The sequence below is a fragment of the Pseudoliparis swirei genome, chromosome 19 (assembly GCF_029220125.1).
Source record: "Pseudoliparis swirei isolate HS2019 ecotype Mariana Trench chromosome 19, NWPU_hadal_v1, whole genome shotgun sequence".
NCBI lineage: Eukaryota > Metazoa > Chordata > Actinopteri > Perciformes > Liparidae > Pseudoliparis > Pseudoliparis swirei.
This window is the reverse complement of record NC_079406.1, coordinates 27052553-27075379: the sequence shown is the minus strand read 5'-3', so window position 1 is coordinate 27075379 and position 22827 is coordinate 27052553. Positions and strand designations below refer to the sequence as shown.

General features: G+C 39.8%; 1 protein-coding gene across 2 annotated transcripts; it reads right to left on the bottom strand.

Annotated features, from left to right (window-relative positions):
* Nucleotides 1-10529: 10529 nt before the first annotated feature.
* lman2 (lectin, mannose-binding 2) lies at nucleotides 10530-19428 on the bottom strand. Of its 2 annotated transcripts, none has more exons than XM_056439830.1 (8): nucleotides 19236-19428; nucleotides 18179-18297; nucleotides 17521-17638; nucleotides 16122-16204; nucleotides 14961-15122; nucleotides 13294-13408; nucleotides 12970-13089; nucleotides 10530-12515 (listed from the first exon to the last, which is right to left on the bottom strand). In XM_056439830.1, the coding sequence occupies exons 1-8, from the start codon at nucleotides 19369-19371 to the stop codon at nucleotides 12355-12357; spliced, it is 1014 nt and encodes a 337-aa protein (XP_056295805.1). In that variant the 5' UTR covers nucleotides 19372-19428; the 3' UTR covers nucleotides 10530-12354. The 2 variants fall into 2 exon arrangements, with proteins under 2 accessions (XP_056295805.1, XP_056295806.1); XM_056439831.1 differs by lacking the exon at nucleotides 16122-16204 and adding an exon at nucleotides 15983-16062.
* Nucleotides 19429-22827: the final 3399 nt, after the last annotated feature.

The following is a 22827-nucleotide window of genomic DNA, read 5'->3' as shown; positions in this document are numbered from 1 at the left end:
CATATAGAAAGATATTAAAATAGGAAATATTAGGGAGAATATTGATATTTTTATTAATGTGTTATGAAGCATAGGGGTAATATTTACTCTGCTAATGTAAATGGCAAGAATTAATGTATGTTGCATGAGCGTGACTGTATGTTAGTTTTATAGATTGTCGAAGCCGGTTGAAACCCGTGAAGTGACTTACAATAATAGACAGGACTTTTATTGTGAAAATACTTGAGCGGAAGTGACGTTTTGACCCGGGGTTCAGTGACATTCGACCCCTCCATTGTTCCAGCGGGACTTTGAGCCAATCACTAGGTGTTAAAGGCCGGACTCACCTTGAGAGTGAGGATTGGCTGAGAGATTAGAGAGAGCGCTCTCCTCCGACGGAACCCCGAAGGCGGAGGAGCTGGACCGATGAAGACCGCGATCGAGAGGCCTTGAATGTTTGTTTTACACTTCCTGCCATTAAATGTTGATAACTTAATTCACGCGCGTCCGGAAGCCTGTTTTTCCATCATTTGCGAAGTGCCCGGTTTCAGAACATCCTTACACCGCCAAAGATATCAGCTAAAGAATTGGGTTGTTGATCACGAGGAGCGTTGGTGACCTGATTATAACGCGTCAATAAACGTCAGCAAAGCCAACAGCAAAATAAAAATATAGATAAAAACTCCTTGACATGCAGCACCAAAGCTGATTGAATCATATTTATTCAATATTAATCGGTTTATTTACTGGTTAATGGGTGTCTGGTTGTTTAAAGCAAAATAAACCACACCTGACATTCCTAATATCGTCATATTTGTATTGAGATATGAAACAACCTGTATATCTGGGTAGAAGATGTTGGACATGTTGATATTTATTCATGATCATAACTGTAAGAAGATAAAAAGGCTGTGACGGTCATGTGTACCACGGGGTTATTTACTCGACAGAAAATACCTTGAAGACACTTAAGAACTGCCACTTAACCCTTGTGTTGCCTTAGGGTCATTTTGACCCGAATCAATATTACACCCTCCCCCCGCCTTTGGGTCATTTTGACCCGATTCAATGTTTCACCCTCCTGTTACCTTTATATTTACTAACATATTTTACCCTTTGGGTTCAATTTGACGCCAGCAATTAAAACCTCCAGAAAATTATTAGAATTAATATTGTTTTCCAAGTTTAAGTGTGAGGCACTTTATGTTTGTTTGTTGACTACCGAAAGAACACCGACATTAAACATTGAATGGGGTCAAATTAATCCTAAGGCGGGGGGAGGGTGTAATATTGATTCGGGTCAAAATGACCCTAAGGCAACACAAGGGTTAAATAAGATGTTACTCACCTTCACTGGTGAATTCCAGGTATGTGAATTCTCGCTAATGTACTTCTTAGTGCAGGTGGTATGTCACCTTCAGGAGCATGATGACATCTTGCAGAAACTGCCCATGGTGGAGAGCGAGGAGTTATTACCTTCGCATTGAAAATGCGGGAAGGTTATGTTTTGATCGACGTGTATTTATTTATTTATTTGTATGTGTGTTACTCGCATAACTCAAAAAGTATTAAACCGAATCGCATGACATTTGGTGGGATGATTGGTTATTATCCGGGGACCATTTGATTAGATTTTGGGATCGATCGGATAAAAGGTCAAGGTCAAGGTCATGAAAAGGTCAAAATCTTCTTTTTACCATAGCAATTTATATTACCATAGCATAGTCAATTTATATCCAATTGGCATGCAACTAATGCCAAAATGTTCATACTTCAATGCCCAATCTTGTGATATGCGAAGGTATGCGCTCTACCGAGTGCCCATTCTAGTTAAACATGTCTCAAGTGAAACAAGTGTCCAGTCACAGGCTATAGGTCTATATAGTCTCATATTATGAATTAAACAATGCTGAGAGTCTATAATTACCTTCTCCTCTCTTCATAGTGGTCAACTTTTCAATGTGACCTCAAGTAAGCTAACATTTAACATTAGATACTTAATTTATTAGTTGACAATAATTAACTTCATCAATTAACTTTAGGCATCCAAACAATATTGAAATACACTTAGTGAGGCAATATATTTGATATTCTACCGGAGAAAATGCCCCTCAATTAAATAACAGTAGTTAACTGTTAAGCTAACGCTACATTTGTGTGAAGCTAGCTAGTTAGCTATTAGCCACCAGCCTCAATGACAAATACATCCCGTGACACCATGACGTCAACGCGTGATTTTATATAAACATAATCAGCCAGCCTAAATTAAATATATTTCGGTCTCACCTGCAAGAATATTCCTCCGGACACCGGCTTCTCGCTGTCAGTTGAAGAAAAAAATGAGCGCGAAAACAAACCCGGAAGTGAGGAGTGCGTTAACGTCCACCCCAAAACATCACCGGTCAACTCGAAATATCTTCCACTGGAGAATTAACACCGAGTAACACTCCCGATTCTGCAGCGTATAATATACAAAGTGATTCTGATTTTACGGACTAAAATTATCCTCCTCCCTTTATTTTATTAAAACAATTAAAAAGTCAGCGAGAAGATTACCCAAGCAGTTAGATTACAAAACTTTATTAATCCACATTTGGGAAACTCATTCGCCGCTAAATCAACTAATACAGACAAGAACTAGAACGGGCACTCGGTAGAGCGCATACGTTCGCACATCACAAGATTGGGCATTGAATTATGAACATTTTGCCATTAGTCGCATGCCAATTGGATAGAAACTGACCGCGCAAAAAGAAATATTTTGACATTTTCATGAACTTGACCTTGACCTTTGACCCGATCGATCCCAAAATCTAATCAAATGGTCCCCGGATAATTACCAATCATCCCACCAAATGTCATGCGATTCGGTTTAATACTTTTTGAGTTATGCGAGTAACACGCATACAAATAAATAAATAAATACACGGCGATCCAAACATAACCTTCTGCATTTTCAATGCGAAGGTAATAATCAAAGTCAGTTTGCAGTTTGAACTTTTACCTGGACACTAATGATTTGCGTGATGCAATCATTTTTCGGGGTGGAATTTCCCATTAGAAAGCTGTAATTTTCGATTGCAACTGGCGATCCCTGAACGCATCCTGTTCTCAAAGACGAGTCATGGTTCCTGAGCGTCTCTTTGTTCCCGGGGGAGAAGCTGAGATCCAGAGGAGTTTGGCAACGCGGCTGCTTCAGGTGTGACGGGTTTGTTGGAACCTGTTGAGTTCTGTGAGCTGTCTGATACAAGAAGACGACTCAGTGCCTGTTTCCTTCATCTTCTCTCAGTTTACTTCCTTCTTTTGTGAACTCATCTCTTCTTCTTCTATTTCCTTTGCATGGCCTACTCATAATATCTCTCTTTCTCTACCTTGTTCTTTAGTTTGCTCTCACACCCCTCACACCGACGTTAGAAGGTCATTTCTACTGCAATTACAAATATATGATCCACCTCGACAGTATAACCACGCATATGTTTACAAAGTTAAAGTTAGTTTAAGCTTAATGCCTTAAAATACAATTTATACCGAAGATCAATAGATATTCAGTTAAACACCCGATCCCTGCAGTCACAACCGCGGCCCCTGGTGTGTGGACCCGAGTGGCCCCTGGTGTGGACCCGAGTGGCCCCTGGTGTGTGGACCCGAGTGGCCCCTGTGGTGTGGACCCGAGTGGCCCCTGGTGTGTGGACCCGTGTGGCCCCTGGTGTGTGGACCCGAGTGGCCCCTGGTGTGTGGACCCGTGTGGCCCCTGGTGTGTGGACCCGAGTGGCCCCTGTGGTGTGGACCCATGTGGCCCCTGTGGTGTGGACCCGTGTGGCCCCTGGTGTGTGAACCCGAGTGGCCCCTGGTGTGTGGACCCGAGTGGCCCCTGTGGTGTGGCCCAGAGTGGCCCCTGTGGTGTGTGGACCCGAGTGGCCCCTGGTGTGTGGACCCGAGTGGCCCCTGGTGTGTGGCCCAGAGTGTGTTGTATTGTTGTACAGGAGATGGATTTCCCTGTGGGGACGATGACATCTCTCCCTCTTCATCACCCTCCTCCCCCTCTTGTCTTCATTCTCTACTTGCATGAACGCACATTTCCCCTCCTTTGAAGACACACACACTCACACACACTCACACTCACACACACACACACACACACACACACTCACTCACTCACACACGCTCTCTTAGTAGTTGGAGGATTACTCTCACACTCAATCACTGGAGGCCACGCCCCTCACTTTCCCTGCATCAAAGCCTTTGTGTCTTCATCGCGGTGAAACCCGACTCGAGGTCTCAGATCACCTGGACTCACACTTTATTTGTAATAATGTTCATTTTAAATGGTTCCACTGGTCTAGTTCTTATTATTCTCCATTTATTTTATGATTATTATTTCGCTGTCCAGAGCAGAAATGAATGTTTTGAAGTGGTGAGAAAAGAAAAGTTTCCATATTCTTTTCTTAAAGTCTGACAACCTGCGATCTGTTGCGCAACCTCGTGATGTCGAGCGACAACCGTTGCCCTTGAAAACAAGCGAGAAACTTTGTAAAAAAAGACTTGAAATAGGAAGAGAAAAGATATATTTAGATGGAGGAATGTGCATTAATGTGTGAATCACATGAATCTAAACTGTTCCTGCAATTAAATCTCAATTAAATATCTATTCAATATCTATTTAATCTCCAGCTGGCGAGAATGCAAAGCGTCAGTCAACCTGCTGACGTCGGATCTGGGAACAGTATACCTGCTCCTCCTGCTCCTCCTCCTCCTCCCCCTCTTCCTCCTCCGCTGTGTATTTGAATGTCATGAAGGCAGGAACACGTCAGCCAGCGTGTCACCATGGCGACGGTGGAGCGTCATTCAGAGGATATTTAAGGAAGCCAGAAAATCAAGAAAAAACTCTTAATTTAGCCCCAAAAACTGAACCACGACCGATGAAGATGAGGGGAGTGAAGGAAACGAGTTATTGAGGATCAACTTAAGTCACTTGTCAGGGGTTGAGGGTTTTGAAGGGTCTGAAGGGTTTGGGGGGTTTGAAGGGTTTGAGGGTTTGGGGGGTTTGAGGGTCTGAAGGGTTTGAGGGTCTGAAGGGTTTGGGGGGTCTGAAGGGTTTGAGGGTCTGAAGGGTCTGAAGGGTTTGAGGGTCTGAAGGGTTTGAGGGTCTGAAGGGTTTGAGGGTTTGAGGGTCTGAAGGGCTGGGGGGTCTGAAGGGTTTGAGGGTTTGAGGGTCTGAAGGGTTTGAGGGTTTGAGGGTCTGAAGGGTTTGGGGGGTCTGAAGGGTTTGAGGGTCTGAAGGGTTTGAGGGTTTGAGGGTCTGAAGGGTTTGGGGGGTCTGAAGGGTTTGAGGGTCTGAAGGGTTTGGGGGGTCTGAAGGGTTTGAGGGTCTGAAGGGTTTGAGGGTCTGAAGGGTTTGAGGGTTTGAGGGTCTGAAGGGTTTGGGGGGTCTGAAGGGTTTGAGGGTCTGAAGGGTTTGAGGGTCTGAAGGGTTTGGGGGGTCTGAAGGGTCTGAAGGGTTTGAGGGTTTGAGGGTCTGAAGGGTTTGGGGGGTCTGAAGGGTCTGAAGGGTTTGAGGGTCTGAAGGGTTTGAGGGTCTGAAGGGTTTGAGAGTTTGAGTGTCTGAAGGGTTTGGGGGGTCTGAAGGGTTTGGGGGGTCTGAAGGGTTTGAGGGTCTGAAGGGTTTGAGGGTCTGAAGGGTTTGAGGGTTTGAGGGTCTGAAGGGTTTGAGGGTCTGAAGGGTCTGAAGGGTTTGAGGGTCTGAAGGGTTTGGGGGGTCTGAAGGGTCTGAAGGGTTTGAGGGTCTGAAGGGTTTGAGGGTCTGAAGGGTCTGAAGGGTTTGAGGGTTTGAGGGTCTGAAGGGTTTGGGGGGTCTGAAGGGTTTGGGGGGTCTGAAGGGTCTGAAGGGTTTGAGGGTCTGAAGGGTTTGAGGGTTTGGGGGGTCTGGAGGGTTTGAGGGTTTGAGGGTCTGAAGGGTTTGGGGGGTCTGAAGGGTCTGAAGGGTTTGAGGGTCTGAAGGGTTTGGGGGGTCTGAAGGGTCTGAAGGGTTTGAGGGTTTGAGGGTCTGAAGGGTTTGGGGGGTCTGAAGGGTCTGAAGGGTTTGAGGGTCTGAAGGGTTTGAGGGTTTGGGGGGTCTGGAGGGTTTGAGGGTTTGAGGGTCTGAAGGGTTTGGGGGGTCTGAAGGGTCTGAAGGGTTTGAGGGTCTGAAGGGTTTGAGGGTTTGGGGGGTCTGGAGGGTTTGAGGGTTTGAGGGTCTGAAGGGTTTGGGGGGTCTGAAGGGTCTGAAGGGTTTGAGGGTCTGAAGGGTTTGAGGGTTTGGGGGGTCTGGAGGGTTTGAGGGTTTGAGGGTCTGAAGGGTTTGAGGGTCTGAAGGGTTTGAGGGTCTGAAGGGTCTGAAGGGTTTGAGGGTTTGAGGGTCTGAAGGGTTTGAGGGTTTGGGGGGTCTGGAGGGTTTGAGGGTTTGGGGGGTCTGGAGGGTTTGAGGGTTTGAGGGTCTGAAGGGTTTGGGGGGTCTGAAGGGTCTAAAGGGTTTGAGGGTCTGAAGGGTCTAAAGGGTTTGAGGGTCTGAAGGGTTTGAGGGTTTGGGGGTCTGAAGGGTTTGAGGGTTTGAGGGTCTGAAGGGTTTGAGGGTTTGGGGGTCTGGAGAGAGTGGAGTACTCTGGTCTCTGGGTTCTTCTAAAGCCAGATGGTCCAAACCAACTTGTGTTGTTGCCGTAGCAACACACGAACACAAGATATGGAGAAACATCAACAACAAGAAAACAAGATGAAAACTCTTCTCTGAATGCAGGATGGAGAGATCCCAGACCTCCGTCTCTGGTTCATCATCACGCCATCGCCCCCTGCTGTGAACGTTAAACACAGCCTCCTGAAGGAGAGAGGAAGAGGAGAAGAGGAGAGAGGAAGAGGAGAAGAGTAGAGGAGGGAGAGATCAGGTTCGTGCCCGTCGGCAGGCCGGACGCTGTGATTGGTCGAGATCCGTTTGCTGACATCTGTCACCTGTCAACCGCTCGTTTGTGTGTACGGGAGGAAGGAGGGAAGGAGGGATGAGAGGAGAGAGAGGAGGAGAACATGGAGTCTGCGGGAGGAAAGAAAATTAGTAGGTCAAGCAGAAGGTTAGAGGAATGACAAGAGGAGAAGAACAAGGACTGGAGGTGAAGAAAAGGAGGTGAAGGAGGTGAAGAACAGGGACGAGGTAAAGAAAAGGAGGTGAAGAACAAAAACTCAAGGAAAAGGAGGTGAAGAACAAGGATTGGAGGTGAAGAAAAGGAGGTGAAGGAGGTGAAGAACAAAGACTCAAGGAAAAGGAGGTGAAGGGGAACAAGAAGGAAGAACAAATGTCAAATGAAAAAGCTGAAGGTCAACATGTGCAACAGAAGTTAGAATATTAAATTAATAAATGTTTTATTTATCTCACATTTCTTTAGTATTTTTCCCGTCTGAGAACGAGGTGTCTAGAGGTCATCGGAGGTCATCGGAGGTCACTGGAGGTCATCGGAGGTCATCGAGGGAGGACGACGTCTGAGGATTTACAGTCAAAGAGAGAATTTACATCTTATGTTAAAATGTTTATGTTTATAGTGTCATACATTCCTCTGGTCCATGTCAGAGTTCACACACACACACACACACACACACACACACACACACACACACACACACACACACACACACACACTAGGGCTGCAACAACGAATCGATAAAATCTATAAAAATCGATTATTAAAATAGTTGGCAACGAATTTAATTTTCGATTCGTTGTGTCGCGCGATTATTACGGCGCTCAATAAGTCACGGAGTATAAAAAAAGTAGAGTTGTATCGTATTTCTCACGCTGAAAAACAACTCTCGGCTTTTTAATGTTTTAATGTGCCGCAGCGCGCCAACATGAGCCGCGCCGCCCTCACCGTGGAGGAATCAAGCGCTCCCCTGAGTTCTGCTGTGAGGAGCCGCTTATCAGCCAACCAACAAAAAGAAATGGGCTACACAATAGCCAATCAGAAAAAAACGTATCTGTTGTATCTGGGTAAGATTTAATCCAGCAACCAATGAAAATAAAGCATCCTGGAATTGTGCGCGACTGATATAACACATTTGCATTGCTTTTCCAAACATTTTGGGATTTTATTTTTTTCAATTACTTTTCTAGGCCTGGAAATAGCCATTTAAAAATTCCATGACTTTCCCAGGTTTTCCATGACCGTACGAACCCTGTTTTGAATAAAGGGTTGACAATTACAGTTTTTTTATCCGATTAATCGATTAATCTAAAAAATAATCAAGAGATTAATCGATTATCAAAATAATCGTTAGTTGCAGCCCTAACACACACACACACATACAGACACACACACACACACACATACAGACACACACACAACAAGGATCCCGGTCGGTCTCCACCAACTCAAATAAATGAGCTCAGAGAAGCTGCATTGAGGGGATGTATATGTGTGTATATATACATATATATATTTAAATATATTTATATATCTTATTAAAAGTTACTTCTCATTTCTCAATATTCCTTCTTTTTCAAAATAAACTTCTGTTCATAAAACTACTTATTTAGGAAAAGAGTATGAACGGAGTATGAATTATGTTTGTGTCTCTCGAGAAACTTCTATTTTATTAGTTATATAACAATGGCAAGAAAGAAATATCACTACTCTAGACCTATACATTTATTATATGTATTAATATTCAGTTACTGTCTTGTTTTACAGTTTATTATTTATAACACTTATTTATATATCTTTAATAAGTCTTCAGAGCGCTCTCCTTCTTCTCCTCCTTTTTCTTCTCCTTCTTCTTCTTCGTGATGTCAGGCTCATCGTGAGGGTTCAACTAAAAAAATAATATTTTTTACTGAAAGGTTTATATATTAATTATTATTATGTGTCCTTGTCTGATTGTTCGTATAGTTTGTTGTTATGCTGTAATGTCATTTTTATTCATTCTTTGTTGTTGTTTGTTGTCTGGTGTAATTTGTAATTTTTTTAAATTAAGTCAACAATGTGTGTTTAAGGAATTTCCCGCGCTGCATTCTTCTCCCGAACCACTAGGGGGCGACAACCAACCTCCACCAGCTTACTACATGACCCGTCACGTGACTGGTCCCAGCTGTGAAGGTTTCCTGAGGTGAAGGCCACCGACCCAGAGGACTCATCTCACTGCCATCAGGTCTCCAGTCAACCGTAGTTACCAGGTGGAGGTGTAAAGACACACACACACGCACACACACAACGAGGAGCTTGAATCCTGAACACTGTTTCAGTGTCGTGTTGAAACGGTCGGAGAGAAACTGACACGCTTTGATCACATGACCTTTATTAAATCTCAGCCCGGATGTGTGTGTGTGTGTGTAGTAGGGGTTCATAAGATAAGACACAAAAACTTATTTATTCATGGAAAAGACTTTCTAAAATCAAAAAAAACATTTGGGTTACTCTAATCAACACACTGATCCAGTGGCCACACACACACACACACACACACACACACACACACACACACACACACACACACACACACACACACACACACACACACACACACACGGTCTGGCAGATGATAACCAGTACGTTGGTGCCATCTAGTGGACAAAAGAGGAAGCACATCATTGGTAATCTCAATTTGTGCATATATACAGGACTGTCTCAGAAAATTAGAATATTGTGATAAAGTTCTTTATTTTCTGTAATGCAATTAAAAAAACAAAAATGTCATGCATTCTGGATTCATTACAAATCAACTGAAATATTGCAAGCCTTTTATTCTTTTAATATTGCTGATTATGGCTTACAGCTTAAGAAAACTCAAATATCCTATCTCTAAATATTAGAATATCATGAAAAAGTATACTAGTAGGGTATTAAACAAATCACTTGAATTGTCTAATTAACTCGAAACACCTGCAAGGGTTTCCTGAGCCTTGACAAACACTCAGCTGTTATAAATCTTTTTTTTTACTTGGTCTGAGGAAATATTCAAATTTTATGAGATAGGATTTTAGAGTTTTCTTAAACTGTAAGCCATAATCAGCAATATTAAAAGAATAAAAGGCTTGCAATATTTCAGTTGATTTGTAATGAATCCAGAATGCATGACATTTTTGTTTTTTTAATTGCATTACAGAAAATAAAGAACTTTATCACAATATTCTAATTTTCTGAGACAGTCCTGTATATATATATATAAATATATATTATATATATGATAGAGGTATTATGAGAAGTCAAAAATAACACCAATCTAAGTTATTGTTATACACATTGATGTATATTATATATATATATTTGTTTCTCATGTTATATGTTTGATACTATATAGAAAAGAAAGAACTTTACCAACTAATCCAAATCAATATTTACTGTAGTTGTTTTCATACGTTATAGTAAATATATAATGTAATATGGAAAACACAGATCTGAAGCTATATGCAGATATGTGACCTTATGAAATATGAATATTGATTCAACTACATCAGAATACTGTTTACATGATATTAAGGTAACACAGATACATTAATAAGATATGCACATCATATTTGTAGTCCTTATACTCCAGTGTGTGTTCATTTATGACAACTTGTTTATTTTCTGATCTGATCCTGGTTAATATGAAATATTTCTTCATATTAGAAGAGCTGAAGGAGAACACCGGGGACAACAAGTTGTTGGACGACAAATCCTTATTTTTTACTTTCAGCATTTCTGAACCAAAAAGAGGGAAAAAACATCATGAAGTGGAAAAAAAATAAACACTTGATGTTGAAAGAAATCATTCGTGGATGGAGTGAAATCATTGTTTCATGGAGCGGGTCATACAAGACTCCAATATTCATTATAATGAGGGACTTAATTCAAGTCACAATTCAGCACACACACACACACACACACACACACACACACTCACTTTAGAAAAACAACAAAGGCATATTCTGGATGAAAAAACAAACAGCTTAAAAAAAAAAACCTGCAGGAAAAAAGCTGAAAGCAGCTTCAGACGTATTGAAACGTGTCGAGTGGCTTCACGTGTTGGGGAGGCGGCGTTGGTCAGAGCATAACACGTGATGATGCAACATGTCCCCGTTTGTCCCGCCTCTTTATCACCAAGGCAACACGGGGGAGGAGCTTCACTTTGACAACTGATTATCATTAAATTGTTTATCAAACCAAAGACAAAAAGGGGCAAAAATCACCTGTAGAACGACGTTGGGGTATTTAATACTGAATATATGTATATTTAATCATTTATATACATATATAAAATATATATATTAAATATATATCAAATGAATATATATAAAGTATATATATATATTAAATATATATAAAATGAATATATATATATAAAGTATATATTTATATATATATATAAAATATATATTTTTATATAAAAATAATATATTTATATATATTATAAATATAATGTATAGATTTTATATATAGAATATATACATTTATATATATAAAAAAACAATTTATATATACATATAATATATATATATATATAAAGTATATATATACAATATATAAAAAAAAAAATTATCCATGATTTTTAAATTAGGGACGAAGCCGTCAAAGTGCTGACAGGTGAATTTGACTCAAGTGGTTAAATCTGAAAACAAATTGATGAGAAATAATCTCATAATAAAAATCCCAGACAGCCAAAGCAAAGCTGGCGAGCAGCAACCCGACCTCAGCGACCCGAGCGAGGGATTAAAATCCCAAACGAGCTCCAACGTATTCTCAGCGGCGCGGAGAGAGAAATCCTCTCGTCCCTCTTTATGAACACGGGCTGAAGCGGAAAGTCACATCATAGCAAAAAGAAAACAAACTAAACAAACAACAGTCGTATTGAGTTTGAATGTGGGCGGAGTCCAATGTCAGAGAAACGCTGGCGACCAATCACGTGACAAAGAAGGAAGAACGAGTTGAACAAAGACTTTAGACTTCAGTTTGAATGTTTCTGGTGGTTTACACAATAAATTCACAATGTTTTTATCTGACGTGTGTCTGAGTGTAAGTGTGTGTCTGTGCGTGTGTGTGTGTGAGGAGATACTTGTCTTTTAGGTTACAAAACGTCTATTCTAACCCTGAAACTACCGTGTACGCGGGAGAACCGATACAGCATCGATCGGGGGGCCAATCACATCGCTCGCCTCCTCATCGCCTCCCTCCAATCACATCGCTCGCCTCCTCATCGCCTCCCTCCAATCATATCGCTCGCCTCCTCATCGCCTCCCTCCAATCGCAGTGCTTTCAAAAAAGATATAAACAATTTGTACAATCTTAAGAAAATAATTCACATTAAATCTTCCGTTGCATCTGGAAACAGTTTGTTCCAGAAGCAACGCCTCTCTTGAGAAGCTCCTCCTCCTCCTCCTCCTCCTCAGTAGAACCTCTTGTTCCTCTCCTGCCTCTTCTGGAACACCACGGCTCCGACCACGGCACACACCACGATGCCCAGCAGGGCGCACAGCAGCAGCAGGAACACCTTCCAGCCGGTGAGCGGCGTTCCGCGGAAGTTTCCGGTGGGATCGTCGATGTTGTCTGTGGAGAAGAAATATATATTATATATATTATTCTGAATTTATGCTCGTCTGATTGTTTTAAACAAGTCCCAGAAACGTTGTTGGATATTTAACTAACTTATGTTTATTTAACTAACTATTATTTATTTCACTAACTTTTATTATTTATTTAACTAACTTTTATTATATATTTAACTAACTTTTATTATTTATTTAACTAACTTTTATTATATATTTAACTAACTTTTATTATTTATTTAACTAACTTTTATTATTTATTTAAATAACTTTTATTATTTATTTTACTAACTTTTATTATTTATTTAAATAACTTTTCTATATTTAACTGACTTTTTTGTATTCATCTACCTTTTTTTGGAAACCTAAAAAAAAAAGAGTATATGATCTTTAAAAATATTTTCATAATGTTCTGTATCTGTTTGATCAGAGGAGAACCCGGAGGACCGCTCTACCTTTGGGGGACTTGAGGAGGCTGACGCTGGGCTCGATCTTGGTCCAGTCCAGGTTCTCCTCCTCGGGGGTGTGTTCCACCATCAGCTGGTAGAGCTTCATGGAGATGATGTCGTGGTTATCTGGAGAACATGGAGAACATAGAGAACACGGAGAACATGAAGAACATGAAAGAACAACATGCAGGTTAAAAAAACAACAATTTCAGAAATTAACATTAAAAAAAAAAGTTTTATTAAATTAAAGCTCAGCCAATGGGAACCTTCAGAAAAGGACGTTAAGGTGTGTGTGTGTGTGTGTGTGTGTGTGTGTGTGTGTGTGCTCACCAGACAGATCTCCCGTGGCCGCGGAGGCTCCAAAGAAATAGCCGGTGGGCAGGCGAACCCCCCCGATGTCGATGCACTCCTTCCACTCGTTCTTGTCCTCCACGTCGATCATCACCTGCAGGACGGAGACGGAAACACACGCAGACCGAAGAGAGTCTTCTTCAGTCAGAAACACGAGACCAGAGCTCATGAGGTCAGAGAGAGACGACGAAGAGCAGCCCAGAGACCAGAGAGATGACGAAGAGCACCCAGAGACCAGAGAGAGACGAAGAGCACCCAGAGACCAGAGAGATGACGAAGAGCACCCAGAGACCAGAGAGAGACGAAGAGCACCCAGAGACCAGAGAGACGACGAAGAGCACCCAGAGACCAGAGAGAGACGAAGAGCACCCAGAGACCAGAGAGACGACGAAGAGCACCCAGAGACCAGAGAGAGACGAAGAGCACCCAGAGAGACGACGAAGAGCACCCAGAGACCAGAGAGACGACGAAGAGCACCCAGAGACCAGAGAGAGACGAAGAGCACCCAGAGAGACGACGAAGAGCACCCAGAGACCAGAGAGACGACGAAGAGCACCCAGAGACCAGAGAGACGACGAAGAGCACCCAGAGACCAGAGAGAGACGAAGAGCACCCAGAGAGACGACGAAGAGCACCCAGAGACCAGAGAGAGACGAAGAGCACCCAGAGGTCAGAGGGCAATAATCACCTGGTGGTCGTGGAACGACGATGGGTATTTAATACTGAATATAGGTATATTTAATCATTTAATTTTATATATATAATATATAAAATGTATGTATAATAGGTATGTATATAGTATTGTGATAAAAATCTTCTTTATTTTATTTTCTTTAAATTTTCAAAAACAATGCAATTAAAAAATTTCAAATGTCAATATTAAAATTAATATTTTTTTTTTTATTTTTATTTTTTATTATTTATTATTTAGAAAACTTAAAAAAAAATCTAAAAAAAATTTTAAAATAATTTAAATATTAAAAAAAAAAAAAAAAAAAGATTTATAACAGCTGAGTGTTTGTTGTTAAGCAGCTCAGGTTCAGGTTAATTAGTTTAAATACAAGTGATTAATTTTTTGTTTAACTACTACCATTTTTTTTTTTAATATTCTAATATTTAGAGGATATTTATTTTTTTTTGTTAAGCTGTGTAATCATAAAAAAATCAATAAAGAATAAAAGGGGCTTTTCATTTTATTTTTGAATGTAAAAGAATGCATGACATTTTTTTTTTTTTTTTTTATTACAGAAAATAAAGAACTTCATCACAATATTCTAATTTTCTGAGACAGTCCTGTATAGCAAGATTTTATATATATACAATATATTTTATCAATATATATATTATACATGGAGTTTGATTTTATATATGTATACTATATATATATATATATAAAATATATATTTATATATAAAATATCTCAAATATAAAATATATATATTTTATATATAGTATAATATAAATATAAAATATATATTTATATATAAGACATAGATACATGTATATATTTTATACATGGAGTTTGATTTCATATATATATAATATATATAAAGTATATATATATATGTAAAATAAAACTCCATGATTTGAAAAAAGACGTCAGTGCTGACAGGGGCAGTTTGGCGCGCGGCGCCCCGGTAACGTACGGTGAGCCGTCCTCTGGAGTAGCGGATGGCGAGGTACGTGTCGTGCTCGCGGTTCCGGATCTCCGCCGAGCAGCCGCCGAGCTCCGACGCCCGGCCGTCTTTGCCATGGTCGTAGTTCACCGAGCCGTTGTTCACCATGGCCGAGATGTACGGGAAGGAGCGCTGGGGGGGGGGGGAGGAGGGAGGGGGGGGATACAATATAATAATATAATGTGAACGCTTCAATAAAGATGATGCAGACATTTTAATAAATTAATATAAGAAGCCAACCTGATCAATTAAAAATGACATTTAATATATATAAATAAATAAATGTATATAAATAAATATATAAAAATAAGAAGCTCACGTGATCAAATTATATATATATATATAAATATAAAAGAATATATGTATAAGAAACTCACGTGATAAATTTCAAATTATATATATATATATATATAAAGAGATACAAATAATCCTTTTTTATTCCCGCAGTGGGGACATTTACAGGATTACTACAGAAAGTAAAATGCACAAATAGGCACAACATATACACACACACACACACACACACACACACACACACACACACACACACACACACACACACACACACACACACACACACACACACACACACACACACACACACACACACACACACACACACACACACACACACACACACACACACACAGGCTACCTTCACACTGCAGGCATATATGTTTTCATATTTATTAAGAACTAAATTGATGATGTCAATACAAATTAAACCGACTGTATTTTCAATAATCTGCAGTGTGAAAGTCACCTCAACAAGTTCTGGGAAAATAGAATTAAAAAAAATAATAATAAAAAAAGGCAGTAAACAATGTTTTAAACAACACAGTTACTACCAGAACGTGGTTTTTTCGGGGGCATGAAAATATAGCAAATTAAAATCGTGATCATGCTTCAAAAGGTTCAGACGACACAACACCAGTTAAATAAAGACTAAATAAAAGAAGCCAGCATGCTGAGCGAGGAGCAGAAGCACTCACATCCATGGCATCGTCGTTAGAGTAAGTGTCTATAAAAACGGCGAGCCCGTGGAAGAGGGCATTGTTGGAGAACACGGGTCCTGCGAAGAGACGAGCCGGTCAAATCGAGCTGCACACACACACACACACACACACTTACATCCATCCCATGGAGGTCATTGCGGAAGGTGTCCACAAACAAAGCCAGGCCAAGAAACTGATCTTGGTTCCCAAACACAGAGCCTAGGATGGAGGAGACGAGACGTGAGCGGCACAAACACATCTGGAGCGGGGTCCAAGTGAAGAACACAGAAGTCATCGAGACGGCCTCCTGGTGGAGGGAGAGCGCATGTACACCTCGCAGCATGTTGGGATCGCCGTGTATTTGTTTATTTATTTATTTGTATGCGTGTTACTCGCATAACTCAAAAAGTATTAAACCGAATCGCATGACATTTGGTGGGATGATTGGTTATTATCCGGGGACCATTTGAGCAGATTTTGGGATCAATTGGGTCAAAGGTCAAGGTCATGGAAAGGTCAAACACTTATTTTTACCATAGCACGGTCAATTTGTATCCAATTGGCATGCAACTAATGCCAAATGTTCATAATTCAATGCCCAATCTTGTGATATGCGAAGGTATGCGCTCTACCGAGTGCCCGTTCTAGTTTCAATCTGCTTCTTTCTGCCTCTTCTTCCTCGCGTCTCTAGTTCTTACAGGAGAATTGAAGCCCTTCTCTCTCTCCTTCCTCTCCTTCCTCCACTCCGAGGCCTCGGCTGCAGCGGCTGAACTCGGTTCGACTTCTTCCAAAAAAGCTCCCAAGATTCTCCAAAATAAAATTTTAAAAAGAGTCTCGATGGCTGAAGAGTATTCTTGGTGGGTCAATGTCTTTAAACACCGGCTGTGCCGTGGCAGGAGGAGGAATTGTTGATTTATTTTAATTTTAAAAGCTGAAGTCCGATTTATTGAGATTCTTTAATTCTCTTGTGAAAACATGCCTTTACTCATGTGGACCGTTTGTGTTTTGGACATTGGTTTATTAAAGCCTGAGGTTCACAAACATGGTGGAATATACTAACAAAATGGTAGAAACATGTAAATAAATGTCTAAAACATAATTTTGTAATATCGTTATTTTTGTAGAAGAGTCGTCTGTCACTCAACTTTCCCCCAACGTGAGAGAGACAGAGATACAATGGGACTGAGATGACTTCATACGGGTCAAAGCATTATGGGATTTATGCAAATGAAAAATGAACATACAAAATATTTAGGTCTGTTTTTAAAGAGCAGTTTCCAAACAATAGCAGAATATGTTTTACAGATAAAGTCAGCAGCTCTGAGTACCAGTCTAATGACTCGGTTGGGAACAGAAAGCAGCTCCTTGGTTATCCGATACACTTTCCCCCCCAACGTGCTTAAAGTCTTTTATTTGAGTTTTTTATTTCAAAATTTAGGGCGACAATCCCCCCGTTGACTTGTTGATGCCCAAAGGAGCAGCGTGAGTTTCAGCCCAGTGAGGCGGGAGACACAGAACAACCAAGACAACACTACCTGGATGCAGCCGGTCCTTCGTGTACCAGACGGCGATGCCGTCGCCATGGAGATTCTTCTTCCCCGACCCGTGCACTTTGAACTGCACGTGCATCTCCCAGTCCTTCAGGTGGCACGGCTGCAACCCACAAGACAAGCACTCACTTTCGTGTGAAAGACATTTTTTAAACTAGTATTTTGAAATCTCCAGAAGAACTTTTTTTCTTCTTTTCTTACGTCGGATATTAAAAAGAAAAAGAGGATTCGTAAAGTATTTCATTTTATATTCCAAATAGAAGTCAACAGAAAGGACAGAATGCTTATATCAGGTAAACATTTAATTATTGTGTTGTTAAAAAAGTAAATGTGAGGTAATATACATTAATATATTGTAAATTCGACAATCTCTTCCCTTCAAAGAAATAGAGGACATATATAAATGAGAAACAAAGAGACGTAACTAATTTAACCAAAAGCAGAACTTGACTCGGGAGTGAATGCAATATATAATATATAAAATATATGTGATATATATATAATATATATATTATAATAATATAATTATAATTATATAATAATAATAATATATAATATAATTAAATATATATAATATATATAATATATATAATTATATAATTATATATATAATATGAGAGCTGTGTTTGTGGTCGATCCTCACCACCGTGTTCCAGATGGATCCCTGCTTGCTCTTCTCATCCGGAGTGAGTCGGACGTACGAGCTCGTCACCAACGTGCTTCCCCAGAAGTCCCACTGGCTGCTGGCGCTGCTGCCGACCCCTGGGGGACAAACACAGGACCGCAAGGTCATCAAGTGGTGTGTGTGTGTGTGTGTGTGTGAGCCCTTTCTTGTCAAACATGACGGGTACCCAACAGCTACTTAGCTGGTCCACCAAGAAGTTCTTGAATAACATCCCAACCTGTAGAAAATGCAGGAATGCACCGCCGCACAATGATGTTGATCCGCCCACCGATCTTTAACCAAATACCTGTCCTTTAGAAAACACACAGAATGCACTGCTGCACGCTCAGAGAAACGTTGATTCATTTCGTCGTCCTCTTGTAGAACAGCTTGGTTTAAAAATATATATTTTAAACAGCATCTAATAGGTGTCTAAATCATCTGAGTGAGATGTATGTGATATTTGTGATAAAACGTGATAAAAATAAAATAAAAAATGTCCCTTATTTGGTTCTTTTTCTTGCTAGATTTAGCTTGAGGTGAGCATTGCTTGTTTCTTCAGAAAAATTACTGCTTACCATTGAAATAAAAAGTTATCAGGGTCTCATTTTTAAATTTTGTAGAAATTATACATATATATATATGTATAATACAACAATCTAGCGTTTATTATTCATTACATATGTTATTATGTGGATTGTTTAAAGCCCAGTCTTGACTCAATATTTTTGTATGATTTAATACGTTGTTTATTTTGTAAATTGCATTGTTTTTTGAATATTCTGTGTTGAGAAGATGAACATCTTGTAAATACATTTATAAAACCTTTGCATCTCTCTTTGTATCTCACGTCAGAGGGTCCTCGTGTAAATAAATAAAATGCAACCTCTTACAACAGGCATGTTCGCTAGTTATAAGCAATACGAGAGTTAAATGACTTCAGTTCGTAAAGAAGTTGCATTTGTCGCAAAAATATCCTCCGAGACAGAAGAGTGTGACCGTAGGTTAGCTCACGAGCTACCGTTAGCCGCGTTACCTTGGTACGGCTTCATCAGCGAGTGCTCCCTCTTCAGGTGCTCCGTGTTTCCGTCCGTTATGTCACAGCACACCGGATACACCCGGGAAACCAAGAAGAGCAGCGTTGTGCTCAGAAATGCTCTGCAGTTCCCCATTGTGTTGTTCAAGCAGCCTCGAAACTCTCAAAACAAACGTCCCCTTCGAAACTCCATAAAAACGAGCCGGTCCGTCCGCTATTTTCTTCCGGTAGGAAACAAAGCACGTCCGACGTTTGTTTCCCAATTTTTTAAACGATGCGATAATATAATCAAATATAATATCATAATTGTTATATAAAGACTAACATGTTTCTACTACAAACAATCTGATTTTCTTGATGCATTTTAGGTGAAATATTACGGTGGAAACTTTCAGCTGTGTCGGTTTCCGCACGGAAGATGTTTAAAGACGGCGAAAATTGCACCAGCCAATCAGCGAAAAGCACATCGCAAGTTAAGCCAATCAGGGAGCACTTGTTGTGCGCTTGGTTTCCACTAGGGGGCGACAGAAGACAAACCATAAAAACAGGAGACAGTCCAGAGGTTTTCTCCGGTTCAACCCGGACTCAGTAAACCGAACTACATTTACCGTAGTCTATGAATTACTTTCAATAAATTGTGAAAGAGTTTATAACCTATGTGACATTTCAGATAATAGTATATTAGTACAATATACTTTAAGTACTCAATACGTAGATTGGGCCATTAGAGAGTATATACAGGACTGTCTCAGAAAATTAGAATATTGTGATGAAGTTCTTTATTTTCTGTAATGCAATTCAAAAAACAAAAATGTCATGCATTCTGGATTCATTACAAATCAACTGAAATATTGCAAGCCTTTTATTCTTTTAATATTGCTGATTATGGCTTACAGCTTAAGAAAACTCAAATATCCTATCTCTAAATATTAGAATATCATGAAAAAGTATACTAGTAGGGTATTAAACAAATCACTTGAATTGTCTAATTAACTCGAAACACCTGCAAGGGTTTCCTGAGCCTTGACAAACACTCAGCTGTTATAAATCTTTTTTTACTTGGTCTGAGGAAATATTAAAATTTTATGAGATAGGATTTTAGAGTTTTCTTAAGCTGTAAGCCATAATCAGCAATATTAAAAGAATAAAAGGCTTGCAATATTTCAGTTGATTTGTAATGAATCCAGAATGCATGACATTTTTGTTTTTTTAATTGCATTACAGAAAATAAAGAACTTTATCACAATATTCTAATTTTCTGAGACAGTCCTGTATATATATATATATATATATATATTATATATATATATATATATCTATAATTATATATATATAATTATATAATTACATATATAATTATATATATATAATATCAGAGAATTAATAAAACCTTTATTGCCCCTTTGGGAATTTAATATTATGTTAAGCAAAGTCAAATCAATGCATTGAGGACATCGTGTGCAAGTTCAACAACAAAGTTATTGTTTTCTATAGATAATGCAAATAAAGTTATGTCCACATTAAAGCTTCTAAGTCCCTGTTAACCTCCCTCTCTGTGGTTGTTTAATAGTCATTTTTTTGATGGAGTTATTGCATTCATTAGAGTATCATCCAAGGAGGGGGTGTACACAGATGCAGGAAAACACACGTGTATTACATGCTAATTAATTTAATGTGATTTATACAACATGCTCCACAATGCACTCTTTTTCTTTTTTATATATATAGATTTGTTTTCTTCTTCACAATGCAAGAAAACATGCACAGCATACCGAGCAAGTTAGAAAAAGAAAAGAAAGTAGATAAATAAAGTAAATAGATAATTTCCCCCACCCAAAGAGAGAGAAAAAAAAAGTTCGGAAAAACTAAATAAAAAAACACAAGTAGATGAAATAAAATGTATTAAATAAATAAAGTAAATAGATAATTCCCCGCACCCAAAGAGAGAGAAAAAAGAAAGAAAGTTGGCGCATAGAATGATGACAGTGCATCATTCAGAGCTCCAAATACACAATGCACTCTTTTAAAAAAAAGTAAAGCTACAAATGCAGATGCAGGCAGAGGGCAAACGGGCTAAAAGTAAAACACACAAATCCACAAACTCAGGGAAGTAAAATGCCACTTATGTCCGTCTGCGTCCGCCATCAGCCGAGTCTCATCAGACTAAACTCAGTTAGGCGAGCGGCCTCAGACTTCAAATATTCCCCGTCTGCACCTGAACTGCACCATCGATGTAATTCATGCTGCTCCCCCGTCATCCGAGTGACTCACCGGCCTGCGAGAGGGGAAACAAACAAAGATATAAAACCCATTACACCGAGCTCTTAAAAGCACAACTCTCCTCATTGGAAGCAGACAAGGAGAGCAGAGAAGGTCTAATTAAATCCACTTTTACATTTGAGTGTTTTTTATTGAATTTTTTTGCTTCACATGTCTAAATATTTCCATTGTTGCGTAACACCTGCTCACCTCAGGTGAGAGGTAACTAACAGCCGTAGTGGATTCAGACAACTTGCATTGAATGATTCAACAGGTGAATACTTCAGTCCTCTGAACAGTTTTATGACTTCACCTTCATCTCTCATCATCTCAGCGACGCACTGACCTGCAGATCCTTCGCTGAGCTGCATCTTAAAATACTCTCGACCCTTTTAACTCGTCTTCGTGTTCATGTCCGTCACTCAGGGTTTTGTTTTCTTGTGTGTCTCTTTCCTGATCTCGTACTTTTTGAAATTAATGTTTTATGACTTATCCAAGCAGGTTAGTGGATATTTTATATATATATATATATATATTTGATTTTAGTTCCAGATTAAATAAAAATCCTCCCTATACTGTCGCCATCTGAAACCTGACAAACCTCAATCAGAACCAGAAAATAAATAAACAAATAATGAGTTAGTGGACTTTACAAACGGTCAACGAGGGTCATCTGGAAACATTGTCATGGCGGCATCTCTCACAGTTAAATATTGGAAATATTCAGATTTCTTTAATCTTCAATTGTCCTTGATCCTGAAATATGATAATTTATCTTCTCGATATGCCATTTTTTCTTGAGAAGTGACGACATTATCCTAAAATACTCGTTGTTATCTGATATCTCACACATATTTTCTAACAGCTGCCTTAATACTCGCAGCATCCTCATTGTTTGTGTGTGTGACTGTTGAAAGCTGTTCAGTCTCTGAGGATCTGAGGATGGAGGTCACGACCTTTCCAATCACGAGCTGGCATCTGTATCTCAGAGAGCTCGGCATGAAATGACCATCGGGTGTTTGGGTTCCCCGTCTGGTCCGTGTAAACGGAGTCAGACCCGTCTGATGTGGATCAGACGGAGCCAGATGGCCGTGTGGTGAGATCAGACGCTCCGATGTGTCCTTGGACACGGTGTTCATGCAGCGAGAGGAACAACAAGAAACGACAGAGGAAACAAACATTCACATTATAGCTCGTTTACAATCGTCCTGAACTCAAACACATTCATCAGTCACAATTATTTCACTTCAGTTTAGACTTTATAGTTCATACAAAAAGATAAAACAAGAGGAAGATAGAGAGAAATCTAAAAGAGGAAGGTTGTATAGAAGTC